The 26,225-nt window shown below is 40.5% G+C and overlaps 1 protein-coding gene across 1 annotated transcript in view; it reads left to right on the top strand.

The window, feature by feature from the left end:
- NALCN (sodium leak channel, non-selective) overlaps positions 1 to 26,225 on the top strand; it is a 308,773-nt gene that overhangs the window by 111,510 nt on the left and 171,038 nt on the right. Inside the window, 1 exon segment of the mRNA XM_032592429.1 lies at positions 17,150 to 17,281. Coding sequence (XP_032448320.1) covers positions 17,150 to 17,281 — 132 coding nt within the window.

The raw sequence follows: 26,225 nt of genomic DNA, 5'->3' as shown, positions 1-26,225 counted from the left end.
TTTTCTTGTTTCTTGAGATAGGCCTGGATTGCAATGTATTTTCCTCTCAGGACTGCCTTCGCTGCGTCCCAAAGCGTTTGGATTGTTGTATTTTCATTTTCATTTGTTTCCATATATTTTTTGATTTCTTCTCTAATTGCCTGGTTGACCCACTCATTCGTTAGTAGGGTGTTCTTTAACCTCCATGCTTTTGGAGGTTTTCCAGACTTTTTTCCTGTGGTTGATTTCAAGCTTCATAGCATTGTGGTCTGAAAGTATGCATGGGGGGCGCCTGGGTGGCGCAGTCGGTTAAGCGTCCGACTTCAGCCAGGTCACAATCTCGCGGTGCGGGAGTTCGAGCCCCGCGTCAGGCTCTGGGCTGATGGCTCAGAGCCTGGAGCCTGTTTCCGATTCTGTGTCTCCCTCTCTCTCTGCCCCTCCCCCGTTCATGCTCTGTCTCTCTCTGTCCCAAAAATAAAAAAAAAAAAAAAAAAAAAAAAAAACGTTGAAAGTATGCATGGTATAATTTCAATTCTTGTAAACTTATGAAGGGCTGTTTTGTGACCCAGTATATGAAATATCTTGGAGAATGTTCCATGTGCACTCGAGAAGAAAGTATATTCTGATGCTTTGGGATGCAGAGTTCTAAATATATCTGTCAAGTCCATCTGATCCAGTGTCTCATTCTGGGCCCTTGTTTCTTTATTGACCGTGTGTCTAGATGATCTATCCATTTCTGTAAGTGGGGTGTTAAAGTCCCCAGCAATTACCACATTCTTATCAATAAGGTTGCTTATGTTTATGAGTAATTGTTTTATATATTTGGGGGCTCCAGTATTCGGCGCATAGACATTTATAATTGTTAGCTCTTCCTGATGGATAGACCCTGTAACTATTATATAATGTCCTTCTTCATCTCTTGTTACAGCCTTTAATTTAAAGTCTAGTTTGTCTGATATAAGTATGGCTACTCCAGCTTTCTTTTGGCTTCCAGTAGCATGATAAATAGTTCTCCATCCCCTCACTCTGAATCTAAAGGTGTCCTCAGGTCTAAAATGAGTCTCTTGTAGACAGCAAATAGATGGGTCTTGTTTTTTTATCCATTCTGATACCCTATGTCTTTTGGTTGGCGCATTTAATCCATTTACATTCAGTGTTATTATAGAAAGATACGGGTTTAGAGTCATTGTGATGTCTGTATGTTTTATGCTTGTAGTGATGTCTCTGGTACTTTGTCTCACAGGGTCCCCCTTAGGATCTCTTGTAGGGCTGGTTTAGTGGTGACAAATTCCTTCAGTTTTTGTTTGTCTGGGAAGACCTTTATCTCTCCTTCTATTCTAAATGACAGACTTGCTGGATAAAGGATTCTCGGCTGCATATTTTTTCTGTCTAGCACACTGAAAATCTCGTGCCAATTCTTTCTGGCCTGCCAAGTTTCAAAAGAGAGATCAGTCACGAGTCTTATAGGTCTCCCTTTATATGTGAGGGCACGTTTACCCCTTGCTGCTTTCAGAATTTTCTCTTTATCCTTGTATTTTGCCAGTTTCACTATGATATGTCGTGCAGAAGATCGATTCAAGTTACGTCTGAAGGGAGTTCTCTGTGCCTCTTGGATTTCAATGCCTTTTTCCTTCCCCAGTTCAGGGAAGTTCTCAGCTATAATTTCTTCAAGTACCCCTTCAGCACCTTTCCCTCTCTCTTCCTCCTCTGGGATACCAATTATGCGTATATTATTTCTTTTTAGTGTATCACTTAGTTCTCTAATTTTCCCCTCATACTCCTGGATTTTTTTATCTTTTTCTCAGCTTCCTCTTTTTCCATAACTTTATCTTCTAGTTCACCTATTCTCTCCTCTGCCTCTTCCATCCGAGCCGTGGTGGTTTGCATTTTGTTTTGCATTTCATTTAAAGCGTTTTTCAGCTCCTCGTGACTGTTCCTTAGTCCCTTGATCTCTGTAGCAAGAGATTCTCTGCTGTCCTGTATACTGTTTTCCAGCCCAGCGATTAATTTTATGACTATTATTCTAAATTCACTTTCTGTTATATTATTTAAATCCTTTTTGATCAGCTCATTAGCTGTTGTTATTTCCTGGAGATTCTTCTGAGGGGAATTCTTCCGCTTGGTCATTTTGGATAGTCCCTGGTGTGGTGAGGACCTGCAGGGCACTTCCCCTGTGCTGTGGTGTATAACTGGAGTTGGTGGGCGGGGCCGCAGTCAGTCCTGATGTCTGCCCCCAGCCCACCGCTGGGGCCACAGTCAGACTGGTGTGTGCCTTCTCTTCCCCTCTCCTAGGGGCGAGATTTACTGTGTGGTGGCGTGGCCCGTCTGGGCTACTTGCACACTGCCAGGCTTGTGATGCTGGGGATCTGGCGTATTAGCTGGGGTGGGAAGGCAAGGTGCACGGCGGCAGGGGGGGCAGGCTTAGCTCGCTTCTCCTTAGGTGATCCACTTCAGGAGGGGCCCTGTGGCAGCCGGAGGGAGTCAGATCCGCTGCCGGAGGTTTGGCTCCGCAGAAGCACAGAGTTGGGTGTTTGCGCGGAGCGAGCAATTTCCCTGGCCGGAACCGGTTCCCTTTGGGATTTTGGCTGGGGGATGGGCGGGGGAGATGGCACTGGCGAGCGCCTTTGTTCCCCGCCAAACTGAGCTCTGTCGTCCGGGGGCTCCGCAGCTCACCCTCCCTTTGTCCTCCAGCCTTCCCGCTTTCCGAGCAGAGCTGTTAACTTATGACCTCCCAGATGCTAAGTCGCGCTTGCTGTCGGAACACAGTCCGTCAGGCCCCTCCGCTTTTGCAAGCCAGACTCAGGGACTCTGCTTGGCCGGCGAGCCGCCCCTCCGCCCCGGCTCCCTCCCGCCAGTCTGTGGAGCGCACACCGCCTCGCCGCCTTTCCTACCCTCTTCCGTGGGCCTCTCGTCTGCACTTGGGTCCGGTGACTCCGTTCTGCTAATCCTCTGGCGGTTTTCTGGGTTATTTAGGCAGGTGTAGGTGGAATCTAAGTGATCAGCAGGACGCGCGGTGAGCCCAGCGTCCTCCTACGCCGCCATCTTTCCCCCCCCCCATTCCGATTATGGTGCTTTCAAATGAGTTAGGAAACTCAGAGTTCTTCTTACTCTTCTAAAGAATAATGGGCTTTAAAGAGCCAGTTATAGAGGAAAAAAATAGGCACCTTTGATCTGCAATTAGAAACTTAGAAATTCCACTCTGTGTTGTGAGACACAAATTTTAGGTGTAATCGTAGCTATAATTATAACCATAATGAGAGTCATATCCAGGCACACAGGGAAAGGATTCAATTTGGTACCCTTAGGGTGGTCTTTTCTGTTTTTATAATAAACGAAAATATGCTCTTAAATTTAATTGCAAAACCACAAGTTCAGAGCAAAACCTGCTAGGTTATGTGTGGTGAGCTCTGTGATAACACTTGTTGAAATTTTCAATGGATTAACTTAGTGCTAACTTAATTAACTTAATTTTCCTAAGACATTTTTCATTTTTAGCCACTTATTAATGCAATTCATACCACGTTTAATAAGGAACTTAGCCATAGGAAACCTGAAATTCCTTATAAATTCGTTCCTAAGTGAAGGACAAATAAGTGAACCTCCTGTAGCCCCTGAAACACTCCCTCTCTGCACCCTGGTGCTGCCTGGAATGTCTTTCTGCTTCTTTCTCTACTTCCCTGGGCACTGCTGCCTTGCTCGTCACCTGAGGTCCCACATCTTCCTGCTATTGGTTCTTATGATGGGAACAAGATGGCTGGAAATGACAAGGAAAAGCCTGAGAATAAGGATGAGCCAAGACTTAGACCTGGTTTCCTTTTCTTTTTGTGCTACACCTGCCTCCAGCACATGGCTCCTGACTCCCTTCCCTCTCACACCTGCCTTCCCAGGTAATCCATGAAGCAATACCCAGTACAGCCTTGTTCCTAAAGGAGAACAAATCACCCTGTTATACCTCTTAGAGAGTAGGCTCTGGAGACAGACCTATTTCAGCTATGCTATTTATTAGTATGACCTGGGGCATATTTCTGTAAAATAGGGATAGTGTCTCCTTCCTCAGTCATGAGGATTAAGTGACTATTTATGTCCTACTCAAGAATTGTTTAGTTGCAAGGAACAGACGTGATGCTCACAGGGGGCATTTGCATATAATCAGGCCCACCAGGCAGCTGTGCTTTCTTTGTCTTTCTCTCACTCTCTGTTGGAGGCCACACAGTTTTGCATCTTTGCTTCTGTCTGTGCATCCTGCCTCTATTTTCTCCCTGAAGACTGGTTTTATTCTGTTTCTTGCACAGTGCCAAAATTTGGCTGCTTACAGGTGAGTTTGGTGACTTCTCACTCAAGAGCTCTGAAGAGACTCACTGGAAAACATCCAAAGATGAACATGAAGCAGGGAGACCTTCGTTTCCTAGTTGGCCACCCAAAATGGGCAATTGGCCAGAGGCAGTAGGTGATGGGAATGGAATGAAAGCAGCAAGTCCACTTAAGCCAAGTTTTCCCACAGTAGGAACCCAAAGTAATTTTCCCTCCTTCATTCCCTCTGAAAGCCTTGTCTCACCTCCACCTACAAGAGCCACTACTCATTACCACCGTGAGCTTCATGGAGCTGGTGGAGAAGGGACCTATCTTTTTGGCCATGTGAGTAGTAGGACTTGACCTCAGAGGTAGTTTACCTACCTGGTAGTATTACCCAGAGGTAGTTTCACTAGTAAACTTTTAAGCCTCACAGGATTCGAGAAGTAATTTAAGGGCTAAATAGACTGTTAACGGTCTGACCTGTTCAAATCACTCTGTATAAGATAGTTTCTTTGAAGAAACACCACCTGGGTTCCATGTATTTGCAAGTGAATAATTTGTGAATTGGAGCCATTTCGTAATACCATACTCAATCAGTTCCTTGCATAAAAATTATTATGAAGTCATATAAAAACACAGATAGGAAGAATAGTTAAGTATCCACCATTAGAAATAATAACAACTCTCATTTATGGACCACTCCCTATGTGTCAGCCATGCTGTGTGTTTGAGGCGTGAAATTATTTCATGCTCAAAACAATGCCACAGAGGTAGGTACTATCATGACATCTATTGAACAAATGACATCGAGGCACAGAAAGCTTAAATCATTTGGTGCAAGCCACATAGCTGGTTGCTGACCAGGGACTTTGTCCTGCACAATCTATGTCATATTTTTAACCACTTCATTTTCACATGGGGAATTATCCTGCTATAAAAATACACTGCAATTTGTTCATTCATCCATTCATTCATTCTCCTATTGATGGACATTTTTCACTGTTTTTCTCTTGCACACATTCTAGTTCACTGCCTATCTATGACTTTTTGTGCACATATGTGAGAAGTATCTGAGTGTACATAGTTAGGAGAGCAGTTGCTGGAGTAAAGGAAGAACCTTAGGCTTTATGAGATACTGCCTCATGGCCCCCTGGATTCTAGTGCCACTTTTTTACTCCTATGAGCAACTTGTCAGAAATCTCATTTTGCATCCTTGTCTACAATTGATGTTACTGGACTTTTACACCTGATGGTGTGAAGATAGAACATTAAATTTAGATCTCCCTGATTACAGCCTGTGAATGTTGAGCATTTTTTACATTTTTTAAATGTGTATTAATTTTTTTTTTAATTTTTTTTCAACGTTTATTTTTGGGACAGAGAGAGACAGAGCATGAACGGGGGAGGGGCAGAGAGAGAGGGAGACACAGAATCGGAAACAGGCTCCAGGCTCTGAGCCATCAGCCCAGAGCCTGTCGCGGGGCTCGAACTCACGGACCGCGAGATCGTGACCTGGCTGAAGTCGGACGCTTAACCGACTGCGCCACCCAGGCGCCCCTAATGTGTATTAATTTTTGAGAAAGAGAGGGACAGAGCATGAGCAGAGGAGGGGCAGAGAGGGAGAAAGAGACACAGAATCCAAAGCAGACTCCAGGCTCTGAGCTGTCAGCACAGAGCCCAACGTGGAGCTCGAGCCCAGGAACTGCGAGATCATGACCTGAACACAAGTCGGACGCCTAACCAACTGAGCCACCCAGGTGCCCAGAGCGTTTTTTATATATAGTCATAGGCTACTAATATTTTGTGTTGATTTCTTATTCATCTGGTAGATATGCCCATTTGTTTGTTGCTTTTTTTTTTCAAATGATTCCCAGAAATTCTGTGCAATTCTGCATCACTTCTGAGAAGACATTGAAATGTTAGAAAGATACAGCTAAAATATTAGGGCTTGCCTGTGAATGCACACCTCTCACCCTCTCCAGGCAATAGTGCAGTTTCATTATGTGGTTATTACCAAAACCATTTAGAAAGTTTCTTCAGTGTGTCCTTAATGGTGCATCTCAGAAAAGTGAAAACTTTTAATAGACCCTTTTAACATCAGCCAGTCGCTTAGCTGTTTAAATTCCATTCTAGCATAGGCAACAGCTGCATGAAGGGGTCACTCTAATGCATGATTAAAAGTTCTGTTAAATTGGAGCCTCAGTCCTCAGCTGCTGCACTGACAAGCCATTTTTCCCCTGCCTCTCAGGTAGGGGTTTTCATCTCCTGACAATTTGACAGATGTGGCTGCACAGTTGAGCCATCTTCCAAAACACACCCAGTGATCTATTCCCATGAAGGAAGTCACTGACAAGAACATGAAAGTATGCATGAGACCTGACATGCTCAAGCTCACTTTCTCTCTGGTAGCATCGTGTGCCTCCGTCCGTAAAGAACAGAGATAATAGGTCTTACCATAAGTAGGTCAAATGGTGGCAAAATTATTACTCTAGTGTTTTAATGCTTTTTGAGAAAATTTCCATTGAAGGCAGAGAGTGTGGGGGGAGAGGGTAGACCGTGTGATGTGTGTATTTCAAGTGATGAAGTGACATCCTAGGCACTTCTCAGATGTCTGTCTTCTTAATGAACCTTCCCGGAAACTGGCAGACAATCTCAAGAATGATTGAACCCAGGAGAATATAGCTTCCATCCACAAGCAAACCTCTGCTCTACTTATAGACCAAGGTGACAAGACAGTGTGGTCCTGCTGAGCCGGGCCTGGGGGGAACCTGGGGCAGTTTACTGCATCTCCCGGAGCCTTCACTCCCTGACCTGAAAAATGGGTCTAATACCAGCTCTGAGGGTTTTATAAGAATTACAAATGTTGTACGTAAAGTGCCTAGCCAGTGTGTGGGATGCTGTGGTCACAAGGTCGTAGAAGTGACTGTCATTGCTGTGAGCACGCTCTGTGCACTTCCGGGCAGCCTGTTCTCATGCACACCTGCAAGCAAGCCAGTGCCTTCACAGCCTTGCTCCAGCCCTGTGTCTGCATCTTAGGAGTGAACTCTGAGAGCCCAACGGACATGCCCCTGCTTATTCTCATGAGCACATTACCCCTCTCATTTTGAAAAACCAAACACACCACGCCCTGACCCATTCCCACGTATAAACGGGACTTTTCTTGCATCTCCAGAACCTGTGATGCACCCTCATCATCCTCCCCAAATCCAACTTATCTTCAATCTATCATTAATTCCGTCTTTTGAATTTCTTTGAATCATCCCCTCCACCCCAATCGAATGCCCCTACCTTCAAAATCAGGTCAAACAAGACTTCCTCAATGCAGTGATCTCTGACTCCTCAATTAAAGTTTGGTCACTTTCTTCTTGACTTCCAGCTTCCTCCAGCACAGCTCTCACATGATAAGCATTAGGCACATATTTGGGGGATTATATGTGAGTGTACAAATAGAAGTGCTTTCATGCACAGAGCTACACGGCCTTACATATTCTTACTCCCCCGTTAGGCAGATGCCAGTGACATCTCTCCCAAATCCTGGCATGTGCACACACAGGATCACCTTCAGTTCTAACAGGAGAACATAAAACAACAGGCTTGGAAGGCAAGTTTTGGGAGAAAGAAAGGAATAAAAAATTATTCTTTGAGAACCTGGAATGAGAATTAAAATAGGGAGAATAAAATAGCTAAAGGCAAAACAGCACAAACAAAAGGTAAAAAAAAGGTAGCTCAGAAGTTAATTGAGAGAGGGGTGCCTGAGTGGCCCATTGGGTTAAGACTCTTGATCTCGGCTCAGGTCATGATCTCATGGTTCCTGGGACCAAGCCCTGCATCAGGCTCTGCATTGACAGTGTGTGACCTGCCTATGATTCCCCCTCCCACTCTCTCTGCCCCTCTACTGTTTGCTCCCTCTCCTTCTCTCTCTCAAAATAAATAAAACATTTAAAGAATTTAATTGAGAGTCTGATTATAGTCTTGAAATCAGTTATAGCCAAATTAACTAAAGAGGGGAGGCAATTGTGCAGATTTTCAATTCTAAATATTTTATATATATTTAAGTAGATATCCTAATATTTACATACATAAATAGACTATAGATGTACTTCAAATAATAATCATATCCAGAATAGAGACCAGACATAATAAAAAATAAGATAAAATCATTAATACTATTTTTACTTATTTACCTTCTGTTGACCAAATTGTTTTGCCTCTTTGATTTTTGAGCCTCACTGGAAGAAAGAAATATTCAAAACATCTTTAAAATTATTTGTGTTTCAGATTATTCCAAACTAAATTCCTATATTGTTGTATATTTTTATCTTCCAGTTTGAATAAGTCCCATGATTCTTCGGTATTTACATTTATATTAATCAGGAGACCTTTACTAACTTATGCCAGGCATTCATAATACAGTCTTTAGAGACAATTTTCCATCAAATATTTGTTACATTGTCACCTTTAGAAGAAATGAAGGATACGTTGTTCTTCTTCTGAGTCTTGATTTCTGGGGTTAAATAAGCAACCGTCCAGTCCTGTCCATAAGGTCTTCAGTTGGGATTTTAAATTGCTATGCATTTTCTCAGTGTTCAGCACAATGAGTGCAGTTGAAGGGTTTGAAGGAGCCCTGTGATCCTTCTTTACCCTACAGCTGGCGACAGGTTTGGACAGAGTAAAAAAAACTTGTCATTTCATAGTTGGTATAATTCTTTAGTATTTTTTCAATCCCTCAAATTTGTTTTTCTCTCTTCCCTAAATAATTTAAATATCTCAAAATGAATCTCCCACTTCAAGATACTATATAGCTCAAAAATATTTGTTTAATTCTGCATTCATCAAATGTACCAACCTAAGCCCTTCACTGTGTTAAATCTGCAGTTTATTTAACATGACCACTATTTAAATTCATTGTTGAATTTGTGGTTTCCATTTTTTTTTAACGTTTATTTTTATTTTTGAGACAGAGAGAGACAGAGCTTGAACGAGGGAGGGTCAGAGAGAGAGGGAGACACAGAATCTGAAACAGGCTCCAGGCTCTGAGCTGTCAGCACAGAGCCCGATGCGGGGTTCGAACTCACGGACCGCGAGATCATGACCTGAGCCAAAGTCAGACGCTTAACCAACTGAGCCACCCAGGAGCCCCTTGCGGTTTCCATTTTGAATTTAAAACAAAAGTTTTATGTTCATTTACCCACCATTTAATACTAAAAATAAAAGTAAACATATACAAGTAAATTTCAAGTGATTCTACATATAGACATTTTAATTAGCTATGGGAATGTCAATGAAAGTGCCCAAAGAACTTAAAATCATCATAGTTTAAGTGTCCCCTATCTAGCGGCCCTGTTGTGGACCTTCCTAACTTCTCACTAGAGTACTCATGAGGACAAAGAGAAATTCACAACCCTACTGATGGCTAAGCACCTTTTGTCACATCTGGTGAGACGTGTGTAGTAACTATATGGCCTGTGTAGCACTCGTGAGAAATGAGAAAATGTTAGTTTCTGCACTCTGGCATTGCACTTACAATTGGCTGCGAGTCAGAATCAGAGGACTGTGAGGAAGGAATGGCCCAGGTGACCATCACTGATGGAGGCTTATTGCTGGAATATGTGCAGTACCTCCCCAGCCGGTCATCACCCCGGGTCCTGTTGTGCCCAGGAGAGAATGGTGCAGCTCCTTGGAATATGCAAATAGACAATTGTATTACTTGAAACAAGATTATATTACTTGAACTTAAGTGTCCTAATTTGTTTTACTTACCTTGCATTGATACATCTTAATAGGATCAAGAGTGAGAGGGTATATGTGAGTGCCCTTGGCATTATGGGTCATGCTGGGTCTCTAAGTATCAAAATGACACAATATATATCCCTTCCAGCCTAGAGCAATGAGGAGGTGCCAGAGGGCTCGGGCAGCTTGGCATAGGGGCAGTGGTGTGCTTGCAAAGTTTAAAATGTTTAACAGGCATCTTGAAGTGGGAGAGTCCGGATTGGTAGCATTCGCTAGTTTCCATGGTGTTACCTGTTCCCACTATGTCCAATTTCAAATTAACAACATGACATTGATATATATATATATTTACATATATATATAAAATATATATGTGGTATATAAATACATATATATATGGTAAAATTTTTGGTAATCCCATCTGAAGCACCTAGTTTCCAAGGTCACTATAGGGGGGAAGACAGAGAGAGTTTGAAGAAGCCACACGCTTTCTTGATCGCCCTTTTCAAAATGACACATTTCTATTCCAGCAATGAGAACCACTCGTATTGGCCCCACTTCGATGCTAATAGACTAAGTAATGTCACTAGCTCTGTGCCCGAGGCAACAGGCTTGATGGGTGTATTGGTTGGCTTTTGCTAAACAACAAGCCACCCCTAAAACTTAATGGCTTATAAAACAGACACTAATTTTTGCTCACAAATTTGTGGCTCAGCTGCTAGTCTGAGCTCTTGGCTGGTCAAAGCCAGGCTCATCTTGTGTCTGCAGTCAGCCAGCACCCCCAGCTAACTCATGAGCTAGCATCTCTGCTTCTGGGGCACAGCAGACTTTTGGGGCAAAGGGGAAGACAGGGCCCATGACCACCATGCAACAGGCCTGCCTGGAGAGCGTGAGGAGCTGCGAGAGTAAGTCTCAACCCACAGCTATTTTCTAAGTCTCTGTTCATGTCACCTTTGCTGTTGTCCTACTAACAAACCAAGTCACATGCCTAAGTCCAGAGTCAGAGTGGGAGGGCGCTACCAAGGTTGTGGATGCAGGAGGTAGGTTCAACTTCAGGCTCTGCCACACAGGCTAAAAGAAATTTCAGTCACTGGCTTAGCATTATAGTTCCTCTTAGTGGCATTCCTTTTCTACTGGGCATGTATTTGTTCTCGTCAAAATCTGGTTTGGGTTATACAGCCTGGAGTTGGCATTTGAAAAATGTTAGTAACAGTAATAGATATTTGTGTGGCAATTAGTGATTTAACATCTAACCTTACTCTTACAGAGTAGAGGGAAAGCTATACTCATGCTGGCCAAGAGATGAAAACTAAACTCTTCCTTCTTTCCACAATTTGGCTTCCGTATTTGAGCTTCTCTTACCCAGCTTACTGTCCAGGAAAGAAAGCAGCCCAGTCAGGACTTGACCTGTATTCACAGGTATCACAGATGTTTAGTACCTTTGAGAGAAGTCACTGGTGGTTTTCCTTCTATCATCTGGCTCTCCAGGGACATGCCAGGGGCAGGCAGATGGGAAAGGCAGAGTTTCTAAGGACATCTGCTGGGTCTGTTTTCAGTCTGGATATAAATATATTTGCTTTTTTAATACAAATTCTTTATATCTGACAGCATTATTTTGTATATTGATGATAGAAGTAACATGTATCCAGATGTCTTCTAAATACAGGAAGCAAAAAATGTACCACACGCACAGGAGAGATGTATTATGCACTTGGTCTTTTACGTTATGTTCTTGTTCGTATGCTCATGGCTGCGTATGCAGGATGGTTTCTGAGAATTTCATCTGGTAATTGCATTGTTCTCCAAATATGTTTACTTTGAAATCTAATTAAAACACAGTTTTTAGTACATGGCTGATGCAATGTTCAGTGCCTGAAATGTGTTTACCAAGTAGTATATTTTATTCTCTCAAGCAGCAATTTAAAGAAAGATTTGATTTCTGAGCTGTACTATTCATTATCCTAATTTATCCTTATTGCGGCCTCAAAGGCCACAGTTTTGATTTGTTGGATGTTTGCCTGCACAGTCTTCAGAATCTTTATGGCACTATTTTATAAGCAAAATTCCTGAACAAATTAATAGAAATAGCTCCTATGAAGTAGTCAGGCCAAAAACTGGGATAGCATAAGACCTTTTCGAAAGTCTATACACATCCATGTTTCCTCTGAAGATTAGTTCTCTCCCCCACTTGATTTCTCATGTTGTACCTTCTCACTTTCACCACAAGCGATTAATTGTATCTCTACCTTTAGATCCTTCCAGTGTTGTTGTTTTTTTTTATTTTTTTTTTTTTAACGTTTATTTTTGAGACAGAGAGAGACAGAGCATGAACGGGGGAGGGTCAGAGAGAGAGGGAGACACAGAATCTGAAACAGGCTCCAGGCTCTGAGCTGTCAGCACAGAGCCTGACGCGGGGCTCGAACTCATGGACCACAAGATCATGACCTGAGCCGAAGTCGGACGCCCAACCGACTGAGCCACCCAGGCGCCCCCCTTCCAGTGTTTTCAAATACAGTTACAAATAACAAGAATCCTGAGTGCAAGATGCCTGCTTCAGGCTAGACTCTATACTAAATAGTCTCTCTTATAGTCATGTTATAACCTGGAGATGTAGGTGCTCTGACATCTATTTCTCATGTAAGAAAACTGAGTCACAGAGAGGTTTACTCATGCACAGAGCCCAGATGCAAACTCAGCTCAGCCTGTCTGCAAAACCGACATTTTTTCCCACACTGGCGATCTTACACCCTTCTGTAAGGAACAGATCATCTTCAACTTTCAAATATAAGGTTCGCAAACTTGTTCCCTCTGTTTAATCACAAACACTTAACAGGGGAGCTGCTGTTTTTTCTTCTGGAGTATGTAGAGCCACGTCGGAGGCATTGTTAGAAGGCAAGAGAGCACCTACTTTGGGCTCAAAATATCTGAGACTACCTTCTACCTCTAGGAATGTGGAAGCCTACTTATCTTTCCCTTACCCTTTCTCCGTATGTGAAAAGGGATAATGAAACACCTACTGCACAGGGTTGTGGATTAAATGAAATTTTTACATGCAGTGCATTGAGGTGTGCAATATGCTTACACCAAAACTTGCCACTAACCAAGCACCCAAATGGTAGCCCTTGTTGATACATCTTGTTGGTTGAGTGCGGATCCCTATTCATATTCGAGGTAGACTTCAGTCTCTTGAGAACATTCCTTTCACGGTAGGACTCAGAACTAATAATATAAAGTGACCTTTCTTGTCCTTCCACTTGAGGCGTGACTCAGTATCATTGCTGCAGACCCATTGTCTCATTCCGTGTTTCTGGAACGCGTTACAAACAAAACGTAAACTTTTATTGCCATGATGAGTTTAAATCTGTAGTAATGAATTTTACAGAGACCCCTACTGGCATATCTCCTTGGGTGCAACTCCTTGGTGCAGTAGAGTTTTGTAGCACTGGTGTTCTCTACAATCAGATGCCATAGGAGACAATTTGAACTGGTGTATGTCAAAGTCATGAACAATATTTGCATTAGATTCCTATTCTGCTGTAACAAATAACCACAAATTTATTGACTTAAACCAACACATTATTTGCAGTTCTATAGGTCAGAACTCCAAAGTACGTTTCAGCTGGCTAAAATGAAGGTGTCAGGAAGGCTGCATTACTTCTGGAGATACAAGGAAGAAAGCACTTTCTTGCCTTTTCCAGACTCTAGACACCACTTGCATTCCTAGACTTTATGAGTCTGTGATGGTGTCTTCATAATACTCCCCACAAATGGTTGAAAAGTCAACACATACTTTTGTCTTCATGAACCTGGTTTAGTTGGTTTTTGATCTTGGGGTTGGAGAGGGGGGATGTGATGGTGTATCCTAACATATTACCATAATGTTCCAGCCAGTATGTGTTCTATTCTAATCAGTGATTATAGACTTTTTAGAGTCATGAAATTGTAAATTTGTAAAAAAAAAAAAAAAAAAAAAAAATTATAGGTCACCCAGTTTAAACTGCTGCTCAAGGAGATCCTCTACAACAGAACCTCTCACACTTTGATACACACATTAATCATTGGCGACCTTGTTAAAAATGCAGATTCTGATACAGCAGGTCTGCGATGGGCCTGAGAACCTGCATTTCTAATATGCTCCCAGGAAGCCCCTGGTTCAGGGACCACAGTCTGGGTAGTAAGACTCCTGAGTGTTACTGCCAGATACTGCTGCCTTGGGGACGGTTTTGCTATAGTCTCTTACTTGTATTTCGGTAATTCCAATTGTTGCATACAGAAATTGTATTTCTTGGATCAAAGCCAAGCTAAGAATATATGGAAAACCTGTATGATTTTTTAAAAATATAGGGGCGCCTGGGTGGCGCAGTCGGTTAAGCGTCCGACTTCAGTCAGGTCACGATCTCGCGGTCCGTGAGTTCGAGCCCCGCGTCAGGCTCTGGGCTGATGGCTCGGAGCCTGGAGCCTGTTTCCGATTCTGTGTCTCCCTCTCTCTCTGCCCCTCCCCCGTTCATGCTCTGTCTCTCTCTGTCCCAAAAATAAATAAACGTTGAAAAAAAAAATTTAAAAATATAAACCAAGGTGACATTGCAATTGAAGAGAACCTTAAAAAATTGAATGTGCATGCAGGATCCAAAGAGTCTTTTATTATATATAAAAATATATACATATATGTATAGAAATATATACACACATGTATATGTGTGTTTATATATGTATATATACCCACATCCATATTAAATAATTCTGAAAAATCTCAAGTTACATAATATGTTGTGGCTCTGACTCAACTTTAACATTTCCCTTTATGTTCATTTTTATAAGAAAATAAAAAATTGGGGTGCTTTGGTGGCTCAGTAGTTAAGTGTCAGACTTTGACTCAGGTCATGATCTTGCAGTCTGTGGGTTCAAGCCCTGCGTCGGGCTCTCTGCTGTCAGTGCAGAGCCTGCTTCAGATCCTCTGTCCCCTCTCTCTCTGCCTCTTCCCCACTTGTGCTCTCCCTCTCCAAAATAAATATTTTTTAAAAAAAGAAAAAAAAATGAAGAGTATAAATTTGGAGTGTCCTATAGATATAAGCATTGAGTCTAAATGTGATGTTTCCAGGCCTCTGCATTAAGGAAAGTGACAGCCAGTTTCAAACGCTGGTTGGATTGAATTGAGCTGAAGTGGACCGTGTCACCAGCCCTCACTTCAAAGCTAGAGCCGCTGGTTCTAATACTCAGATTTAGCTACCGCACATACAGATCACCTTAATTCTTATTTAATATTTGAAAGTCATTACTTTGGAGAAAGTCAGCTAAGCAATGGTGATTATAGTGTATCAAAATCCATTGTAAGTGATTATTTTAATGACTCTGTACCAACAGGGACACGTAGACACTCAGACAAAAAACAACCTAATTATAATGACAGCACCAAAGTGAAGCTGTGACAGTTACAAAACCAATTTAAAAGTTTTTTGACAGCCATGGCTAAAAGCTTTGTTTGGATCTTTCAGTAATAACAGTTTACTTAAGACACAAATCCATAGCTAAGGAAAATAGAAAGAGAGAGTTGTGGCTTTTCTGTCATGCGGATAAAGTAGAAATCCGTTGAAATGTTTTTAATAGAACATTATGTTGAAAAGAATATAGAAAAGGAATAATAGTTATGGAATTTAAGTCTCACAATTCAAGAAAGACAAAATAACAATAAAAATACTGGTGAGAATAGAAACTTGCCAAGTGATTTGCTTATCTGTGTTATGAAGGTCAGGAGTTCCTGCAAGCAAATTGATGTGCACTTACATATGTTGGTTGTCAGTTCTGGAATTTGATTTTGTATTGCCTATAAGATAAGGTCAAAGTCACATGGATGTAAGAATGCCTCCAAAGTCATGGGGACACAAAACCTTACGAAATATCTGCTTTTCCCTTGGCTCTGACATCTCTCAAATTAATAGATTTTATCACTCTTATTTATCTTTCTTGGTCCTGGACTCAGTCAAATACACAACATAGTTAATTCTTTGACTTTGGACAATTAATTTCCCATTCCTGGACAGAAAAATGCCTGATTCACAGAACTGCATTTATTTTTATTGCAAGTCTTTTTGGAACACTTATAATATGCTAGCACTTGCTCTAAGCACTTTACCGACATTGACTCCTTTAAAACGGTAACAACCTTTGGACTGGCCACTGTTATCTCCACTTGACTAATAAGAAAACTGAGGCACAGAGAGGCTTAGCTAACTTGCCAATGGCAACAGAACTTGTAAGTGGTGGAATTTCCACTGTGTGCAGTTTGGCTGGGAGCCCATGTCCTTATAGACAAGCATAGAGTGACAAAGGCCATGTACGGTCACATATATGGATGCATAAGACAACAGCTGGACTCACAGTACTCAGAGGAAGCAGTCCTGAGTCCTGTTTCTCCTTTCCCATCTCCAGGTTCTGCTCTGGTTAGGTTCTTTTAGTTGCAAAGATTGAAGACTTTTCAAGTCGGGTCGAATGTAAGAATCTGTGTCCCTAACATGCCAGGAAGCAACAAGGCCTTAACACATGGTGGTGCTCGTCTCTGGCATTTGGCACCAACGGATGGGATTTAGTGGTTTGTTGTTTTGCACTCAGGTCCTTTCCACAGGCCAGCTTCTCTCTCCTTTTTTGCTGCCCAAGGCCTTCGGCCTGTACTCTCTCCTTTCATATATCATCTACCCCACTGGGGGCAGTGGGTCCCAGAATGGACTTTACATAGACTTGATTGGATAGGGAGCCCACTTCTACTGTGTACTTGCTGTGTGATCTTGGACAAATGACTTTTTCTGTCTGAAATCACTGGGAAAAGCAAGTAATATATCCTGCTGTGTAGGGCTATGGTGGAGATCAAAAGAGATAAAGTAAATAACACGCTTCTAGTATGGCCTGGAACATAGTAAGCGTTCAATTCATGACAGTCATTATCATAACAGTCATTAGCTTTGAATGCCTAATTATTTCATCTCAGTGTAGGCAGTAGACTTGGGTCCACATCACGGCACCACCTGCAATACTGTGTGACAGTGGGAAAGTTATTTAACTTCACTGAGCCTCGATTTTCTAATCTATAAAACTGAGGCGACTTCCTAGAGCGGTTGCTTTCCTTGTTAAGAGTTTATCTGTTTTGCCTCCTCAGCAAATGATGCGGTCATCAGTTTTCCACATGTTCATTCTGAGCATGGTGACGGTGGATGTGATAGTTGCTGCCAGCAACTACCACAAAGGGGAAAGCTTCAGGAGGCAGTACGACGAGTTCTATCTCGCAGAGGTAAGTGGCTCACTTGGACGCAGATGACTTTTCAAGGTAAAGGTGAACCTCAGATAGCACTTTTTATAAATCTGAAAAGGAAAAGCCATTTGTGAATTACTTGACTTTGGCCAAAGCTGATTCACTGTGTTCTTCGTAAGTGTTTCTTTGGTCACCATGCTGCCTGGCTCATTTTGTGTTGCCCTCAGACCGAGTAATCTTGCCCACAGTTTCACATTGCCGAGGTAACCCCTTTGCCCTGCGTCTTACTCTCTGGAACTTGCTGTTTTCATATCCACCTCTCATTGTCACTCCCTTTCTCAAGTTGTGTTAGTCTGTTCCCTACTCAGTGTAAGCAAGCAGAAATTCAGAAGACTGTAAATAAGCAAGTCAGCTCAACAATACCTAGGAGAGGGCAGGAGGGAAATTCTGATAACACAGCTAACTTTTGTAGAAACTGAGGAGTCCCCACCTGCACTAATGATGTCAAGCCAGGAGCAGGTAGGTTTAGTGATTAAATAAGCATTTTCTAGCACACTACATATTACACTAGAGTTTTGGAATAGTACTTCTTTTCTTTTTTTAATATTTATTTATTTTTGAGAGAGAGAGAGCGCAGGCAGGAGAGGGACAGAGAGAGAGGAAGACACAGAATTCAAAGCAGGCTCCAGGCTCTGAGCTGTTAGCGCAAAGCCCGATGCGGGGCTCGAACTCACCGAAGTGCAAGATCATGACCTGAGCTGAAGTCGGCCACTTAACCGACTGAGCCACTCAGCTGCCCCTGTAATAGTACTTCTTATTGACTGAGTAACTTTGTTAATATTTTAATACATTTTAATAATGTCCAGAGACTACTTTTTTATTATGAAAAATTATTTCTAAAATACATCTCAGAGTTGAATGATTACCTATTTTTGGAAAAATTGATTGACGTATAACTCTTTAGAATCCATGTGTCTTTTTAAGTGAGGTATTTATATACACCTGAACTACACTTCAAGAAATCAGTATATGAAAAAGTAAGTTAAAAAGCAGAAAAATAGTAATTCAATTATTTTTATTATAAAAGAATTTTCCATGTAAAAAATCAATTTGCCATATAGTTGAGTTCTCTAAGATATCCAGAATTCTCCCAGAACATTTAAAAATGGATTTTGTTAATACAAATTCAATCCCCCCCACACGTAAACTTTTCAGAAAAAATTGATGGCGTATACCTATTGAATGGTAATATCTGTTTGGGTATCAAGAAACATTTAAGGAGTCACTTATGAATTTCCTCTTCATGAAGGTTTGTTGCCTGTAACAAAATATCATTTGTATTAAACTTTCACTGTGGTTTGATGCTGCCTAATTGCTGTGTGGAATATGGAGCTTACAGTTTAGCAAGAAATATAGACAGTAAGCAGTAACTGTTTTATGCTGTGGAGTACCAATGACAGAGGCGCATGAAGAAATGATATCCAGCCTGACACCTGAAAAATTGGTATAATTTTGCTGCATATCCAGCACACAAAGATTGGATTGTCGTTAAAAGCACAGGGAAACATGGACCAGTAATAATATTTGCAGGTGAATTTGTAACACAAGGATCGAACATTGAAGGAATCCCAATGAAGTGACTTCTGTCTGAAGTAGGAAGCAAGGTCTGTGTCCAGCCTTATAACAAGACTATAAAATGGGAAGCTCATGGAGGAAAGAAAGAGGAAGTGGATACTGTGGAGAATGCAAAAAAAAAGAAAAGTAAATTAAAGATACATCAATTGCAGTGCTGAAGACCCAGCTGAATTTTGAGGCTACAAATTCATAATGATGCCAATATAGACAGATGTGTCCCTTTTTAAGGTCTTGCATAAAGGGGAGAAAGGCAACACTCAGCCTGAGCCAGCTTTGGAATTTTTTCAGGCTGGTGGAACTGAGAGAGCCCGAAGGTATGGTTGTGATCATAGAGTGGGATCCAAGATTTAGGATTTCAGAATAATCCTGGAAAACTAAATCCAAAATATGGAGTGTTATATGGGTATGAGTGGCTCAAACATAATGATGGAGTTAAGGCAAGATGGCAGGGAGCTATCAAACTAAGGTGTCGGCTGAATCTTCACAATGACATTGAAGTCATTCAGTGTGAGGCCAGTTCTTGGAGAAGGAGTGTAGTCAGGGGCATGTAGAAGGGACTGATGGAGAAATTAATGGACAGCAGCCACAAGGAGAGTCAGGTGAGAGGACATCTTAACCTGTTGGAATACACCTCAAAGGAGTGTTGAAGGGTAATGGATTGGGCATCTCTTCGTCATCCATATGCTATCCTACGTGGGCTGTATGGGATATTGGAGCATGAGCATCCTCTTCTGGAAAGGGCTGTGGAGAAAGCCATACATTTGTAATAGAACCAGCTGAGGCAAGGACATAGGAAGCAGATTCAGTGAATTCAGTGAAAGGGGATAAGAGAATGTAGAAGAAATTGCTTAACATAGAATGAGACCCAAAGGTTAATTAAAGGCTCTGGCTGGAGAGAGGTAGGAAGATAGGTGAGGTGGAAGAACTACACAATAGTCTTAGAACCAGAGGTTAAAAGGCTGATGACAAAATGCCTGGGAATCCGAACAGAAATGGCTACTGGTGATTGGGACTATGCTAATCATTCTGGAGTGAGTTGTATCTGCTGGTGAAGAAGTCCTGGATATTGGAGATTACATTAACATTTCTTGTGTAGCCCAGGGTTGGAACTTGGTCACTAAATCAGCCCCATAGGATAAACACCTAGGCCATCCCCTGGGAACATAGGAATAGAACAGAATCCTCTGGTAAATTTTACCTAATTTTTCCACATATAAATTTGATCTCTTCCCTAATGTATTTATATGTGTTAGCTAATTTATGATCGTGAAATGCCAACAAAATTTCAAACAATTTAATATAGATACTGATACTATTTAAGTGCATTGGGAGAGCCCAGGTCTAGTTGGTAAATCCTTGTCATTTGCTTTTTGTATATAGTATTAAAAAATTTTTTTTAATAAAAAACCCAGCCGGGTAGGATTCTACAGCAGAATCTGTTTGTTATGTGTCTACAAATTGTTGCCCCCTTCCCAAACCACTGAAAATAAATTTGATTTTGGTAAACTAGGTAGTAGTGACTTAGTTCACTTTAAAACCATGTGGACATTGCTTTATTCTTGAACTTGAAGCATTCAGAATTTGTTCCACTTCTACTGACTGATTTTGGGTATCTGAACTTCCCCAAAGCATGTTTGGCCTTTATTCAAATTGTAGTATCTCTTCTTATATCAGAAACCTCTACATGAATCAAAGTCATTTGTTTCAAATGAATGTTCATAAATTATTTTAATCAAAATTACTTTCTTTTTTAATAAAATACTCTCTTTTTAAAAAGTTTACAAGGACAGTTGGAGCTTTAAGTCCGGGTCAGCAAACTTTTTCTTTTTTTTAAATTTTTTTTTTTTCAACGTTTATTTATTTTTGGGACAGAGAGAGACAGAGCATGAACGGGGGAGGGGCAGAGAGAGAGGGAGACACAGAATCGGAAACAGGCTCCAGGCTCTGAGCCATCAGCCCAGAGCCCGACGCGGGGCTCGAACTCACGGACCGCGAGATCGTGACCTGGCTGAAGTCGGACGCTCAACCGACTGCGCCACCCAGGCGCCCCATCAGCAAACTTTTTCTTGAAGAGCCAGATAGTAAACACTGTAAGCTTTTCAGGCCACACATTGTCTCAACTACTCAACTCTACCATTATTGTACAAAAGCGAGTGTGGGCTCAGAATGGTAGTGTTCTGAGAAAAACAAAACAAAACAAAACTGTATTTACAAAAATAATCAGTAGGCTCAGTCTTCATTTAAGCTATAGAAACAGACAGTATGTCAACTGACATCTTTATGTGTTAAATTTAAATATACTAACAACAATCATAGCTGCTATTTTCAGGGAGATTCTATTATGTTGCTGTTTTAAAGGAATTCATTATCCCATTTGATTCTTAAAATAGCTATAATAACAGAAATTCAAGTTTATGGACTTATAGTGATCCAGTATTTAAGGCAATAGCGTTATGTAATGTGTTGGAAAGTTTGTGTTTAAAATAGATCAGAAAAGGCCCTGAGCTTTCAGAGAAATAATTTCTCAAGTTCCCATATAATCCAGGATAATTTCCAAAATCCAAAATGAACCATTGTACCCATGAAAGTCAACTTGCAGTCTACGAAATATCTTTTAAGCATACATTAAGCTCCTCAGCTTCCATTCTACAGCTGGATACCAGTTTTGCTACTTTGGACCAGTTAGCCTAAGTTTAAAATTAGTTAAGAAATAGGAAAAAAGTCTCTTTCTTTGTTAGTCTATGTATAAACATAAAAAGGTAAATTTACTCTCTTCTGTAAGAGTTTTCATTTTTAATTCTGACCAAACACAATACATATTATATGTAAAATCACATTTTTATAATGAACGTAATTATATTTTAAATTGGATATTCTCATCAAGTAATAAAACTTGAACAATACTTTCCTCATTATGTAAAAATACATAAACATATCTGCGTATCCATTAGGCTGTACCATTAATAGAAATTTATCAGCACAATGTTATGCATAGAAGATTAACAATTTTAACAGAATTCCTCTCTTAAGAAAGTCACCAACTGATGGGAGAGCAAGCACAATGAAGTGAGCAGTGAAGTCTCTGTTGCATTTCTGTTCAGGAGAGACGTTTGCCTTGTTTAGAACTCTGGGATATCTCTTCGGTTTTCTGTTTTCCTATGACAGCCGTGTGCTTGAAGCAGAAAGGCTTTTGTAAAGTGTGGAATCACACTTTCTAGAAAAGTAATTCTGTGTCCCTCTGAGGACATCTGGCTTTATGATATTTGTTAAAATGACATTAAATGAAAGAGCCATTTGTTTTAGTTCCAACAAAATCTGACACTCATATTTCAGCTCATTAATCACAAGAAATGACCAAATTAAGAAAGTAACTCATTGCCATAACAGCAGTTATGATTTCAGATTATCGTGAAGTTTAATTTCCTTTTTGGAAAACTTCATTAAATAACTTTCTGCTGGCAATAACTTTTGTGGTCCTTTTTTCCAATGGACGTGGACAGTAAGTACCCTTTTAGGTGAAAAATCATATAATAATGACATTTTCTACTATTCAGTGACTTTTCAAAAGTTTGCTCTTTAATTATATAGAATACTGAAAGAACACTGTAGACTAAGAGCAGGTGATTTACAGACACCTGTAGAATGATGCAAATAATCCTTTATTTTGGTGTTATTTAATCTGTATTTCATTTAGGAGAATAGGTTACCTGAATTGAATTTCTCATTTTTGTCCTATAATCTTTTTTTGTGACAAATTTGCCTTCATTTTCTCATAATATCCGTTATGTTTCTTTGAAAGTATGAAATAGAGACCACAACAGAAATCTTGGATGATATATTTCAAATATCTTTCCTATATGTGGGTGGTATCTCTACCATTTTATCTTCTCAGACCTGTACGGTACCATCAGCTCATTTATAATTTGTCACCTATAAATGGTCATACATTATTCATCGAATTAAAAGGGCAAAATGATTTCTATTGTTGCATTTATATTATGCATGTCATTTTCCACGTGGTTATTTTTCTCCTTAGCTTCAGAAATTTGGCAGTCATCTTCCTGTTTTACCTGCTAGTCTCACAAATCCAATTACAACTTCTTTTAGAAAACAAGCATTTTAAATTAATTTCTCCTACTTTTCACCCGAAAAAAATATTTCCTGGAAACAAATGTAATACTGTTTCTTAAAACAAGTCTTTTAATTTTTAAATCTGAACTTCATTACTGGTAATATTCATTAGGACAAGAGGGTTTGTTACAGTACATATTAAATTCCATAAGTATTATTACAAAATGAAAATTTGGAGAAGTGATGGAATGTGATGCTTAAAGAACTCATACACCTGCATTCCTGAAAATGTTAGTTAAACTCTGCCATGGTGACATCAAACCAGATATATCTATAGAGTATGCATTTTCAACAGGGGTGAAAACACCTCTAAAGAGGTAAAAATTGGTTCTTAGAGAGGCCCAAAATTCTTAATTTTCTATTTATAGAGCAGAGATAGGTACATGACATGTGTGTGTGTGTGTGTGTATATATATATGTATATATATATATATATCTTTGATATTAAAATTCCATATGGGGTGGTGATTGGGAAGAAAATATCTAAAATGACTCCTGGTTGGGGAGTAGGGGGTGATTAGAAAAAAAGATTGAAAAACACTGATTTAAAAAAATTATAAGGAGAAAGAAATATTTTGTTTTCTTCATACATTATTTCCAAGTTGTTTCAAGTAATTTGACAAGAATGTTTATGGAGAGTTTATCGCACTCTTAACAAGTCTTACCTTCCCTCTTAAAAAAGAAGGTGAGTTTCAACTTGTAAGCACTCACACATTGTGTAATGTACTGCAAAGATGAGAGCCAGAGGAAGGGTCCCAGGGTGCCTTGTCCATGTGGAGGCTGCAGAGCGAGGTGCCACAGCAACAGTGAGTGCATCCCCCGGCCAGGAATGGCAAGTGGGGGCCCACCCTTCCATGGGTTGCAGTGCTGACTGCCTGGGATTTATAGAAAGTCCGAGACTGGACGCATTTCTAGATGATTCTTATGGGCAGTTCTTCCAAGTAGTTGGGTTCTGCAGAAAGCCCTTGTGTATGGCCAACCGCATGACCCTGGCAAGTTCCTCCCCTGTCCGGCTATTGTCAAGGCTCAGTTCACCAACACAAGCTTGTGCCATCCACTGAGAAGGGTTGCTATAGCTTTCCCCTGCCTCTGATACTACTAAACTGTTACATTCCTCTGAAGTGAAATCTTGGCACTAAACCCTCTAGCTAAAATAGCCAATGAGCATGTAAGCTAATTTAATTTTTCTAAACCCCTCTTTTAGTTCCTGACGTAGTTCTTCCCTATACCAGAATAACCCATAGTTACAAGTTACATATATTTTCATTTATCACATTTTTCACAAAAATTTACCACTTTGGGATTACTGTTTTTCAGAACTAGAATGTTAGATTATAATAATTAACAAATTATGTTAAAAATGAGGTATTGATCACGTGAGTATTGAAATCAGGAACTCTAGTAGGAAAATTAGTGGGAATATAGTACTTACATATAATCACATAACAATTTGCTAAATCTTTTTCTAGTGGCTCTTAGTAGGTTTGAAAAGCATGTAAGTTTCCCCACTAAGCAAATAATAATCCAAATGGATCCGGGTGCATATTTAATTATGAATTATGATCTTTTAAAGAGATCATACCATCTGTCTTTTTGATAGCAAATGCAAAGTTACTAAAGTGATTAATTGTGTTTATATATAATTTGATTATCTATTTGGACATATTTCAGGTATTTATTACTAGTTGCCTACTTTTTAAAAGAAACACTTTGATATGGATTTCATTCTTTCCTTTGGAATGAAACTCTGAAAATACAGGTGAAGCTTAGAGATGGATGTGTGGGTTCCTGTCACTGTTCACTCTGCTAATACGACAGCCAGGTCAGGCTGCACGTTGGACCTTTAGGACACACATGGCTGTGTTTCAGTTTCTCCAGGGATCCCCCAAGTGTCTGGAGGACTTTTTCATATTGTTACAAGCCTGGGCTGGAAAAGACTCATCCATTTATTAGGACTTATTTCAGAGATTTGGGTCCTCTGTTGCCTGGGCCTGACCCTGTGAAGAAGTTATACCTGCCCACTGTAGTCACTTGTAGTCCAGAGAGAGCCAGAAGAATGCCACTGACTTTGATGAGCCAGAAAAGGAGCCTTGCTAGAAGTTGTATTACTTCCAGATAGAGGGGGTTTGAAAGGGATTCCACCAGCCCATGAGAGTCCTGACATGGGGCAGCTCCCTCCTTGATGCCCATCAGAGGGGCCATGGGTTGTTAAGTCACTTACCACAAAAACCGCAGTGCCCCCTACTACTCCTCATTTATCATTGCTCAGGAAAGCATAAAGGGCAAACAAAAAGCAAACATGTAGTCATGAACAAGCAAAGAAAAATTATTCTCATAAAAGGGACCCAGAAACTGAAGATGAAACTCAGAAATCCAAGATGAATCAGTACAAGAGTCTCCCAATCAAGTACGATTGATGGAAGACATAGCAGGGTTTTGTTTTGTTTTTTAAATGTCCCAAGCACTGGCAATTGAGGCACAAAACAAATTTTCTGACACTTTGGCTAAAATTTTCAAAAAATGAACTGAAAAAGGGCGTGGCTGATGTTGAGAAAGAATTATTTTTTTAAATTTTTTAAATGTTTATTTATTTTTGAGAGAGAGAGAGACAGAATGTGAGCAGGAGGTGGGCAGAGAGAGAGGGAGACACAGAATCCAAAGCAGGCTCCAGGCTCTGACCTTTCAGCACAGAGCCTGACATGGGGCTTGAACCCATGAACCGTGAGATCATAACCTGAGCCAGAGCCTGATGCTCAACCAACTGAGCCACCCAGGTGCCCCAAAAAAGAATGATTTATACAGGAGATCAAGTGGGGGGAGAACAATCAAGGAAATGACAAAAATCATGAGGGGGAAAAAGCAAAAGAGACTAGACACTTCAATGTGACTAACATATTAGCTCCTGGAGGAAAAAGAGAATGGATAGAAGAAAAGCAGTAATAAATGACATAGAAAAATGTTCCTCAATTGAGGAAAAGCATAAATCAGTAGACCAAAAAGAGTCACTAAATCTCAGGGTGATGAAATGAAAAAAAAAAAAAAAGATAACATTCCTAGACATACGCTGGTGACCTTCCTTGGTTGCAAACATTAAAAAAAAAAATTTTTTTTTAAGCCTCTGAACAAGTTTAAATAACATGTGAAAACAAGATAAATACACTGCATCAGATGATTCATCTATAATATTGGAACATAGAAGGCAGTGAAACAATATTTG

This window comes from Lynx canadensis, chromosome A1 (assembly GCF_007474595.2).
Source record: "Lynx canadensis isolate LIC74 chromosome A1, mLynCan4.pri.v2, whole genome shotgun sequence".
Classification (NCBI taxonomy): domain Eukaryota; kingdom Metazoa; phylum Chordata; class Mammalia; order Carnivora; family Felidae; genus Lynx; species Lynx canadensis.
The sequence above is the reverse complement of the archived record's forward strand: the minus strand, read 5'-3'. Positions and strand labels throughout refer to the sequence as shown.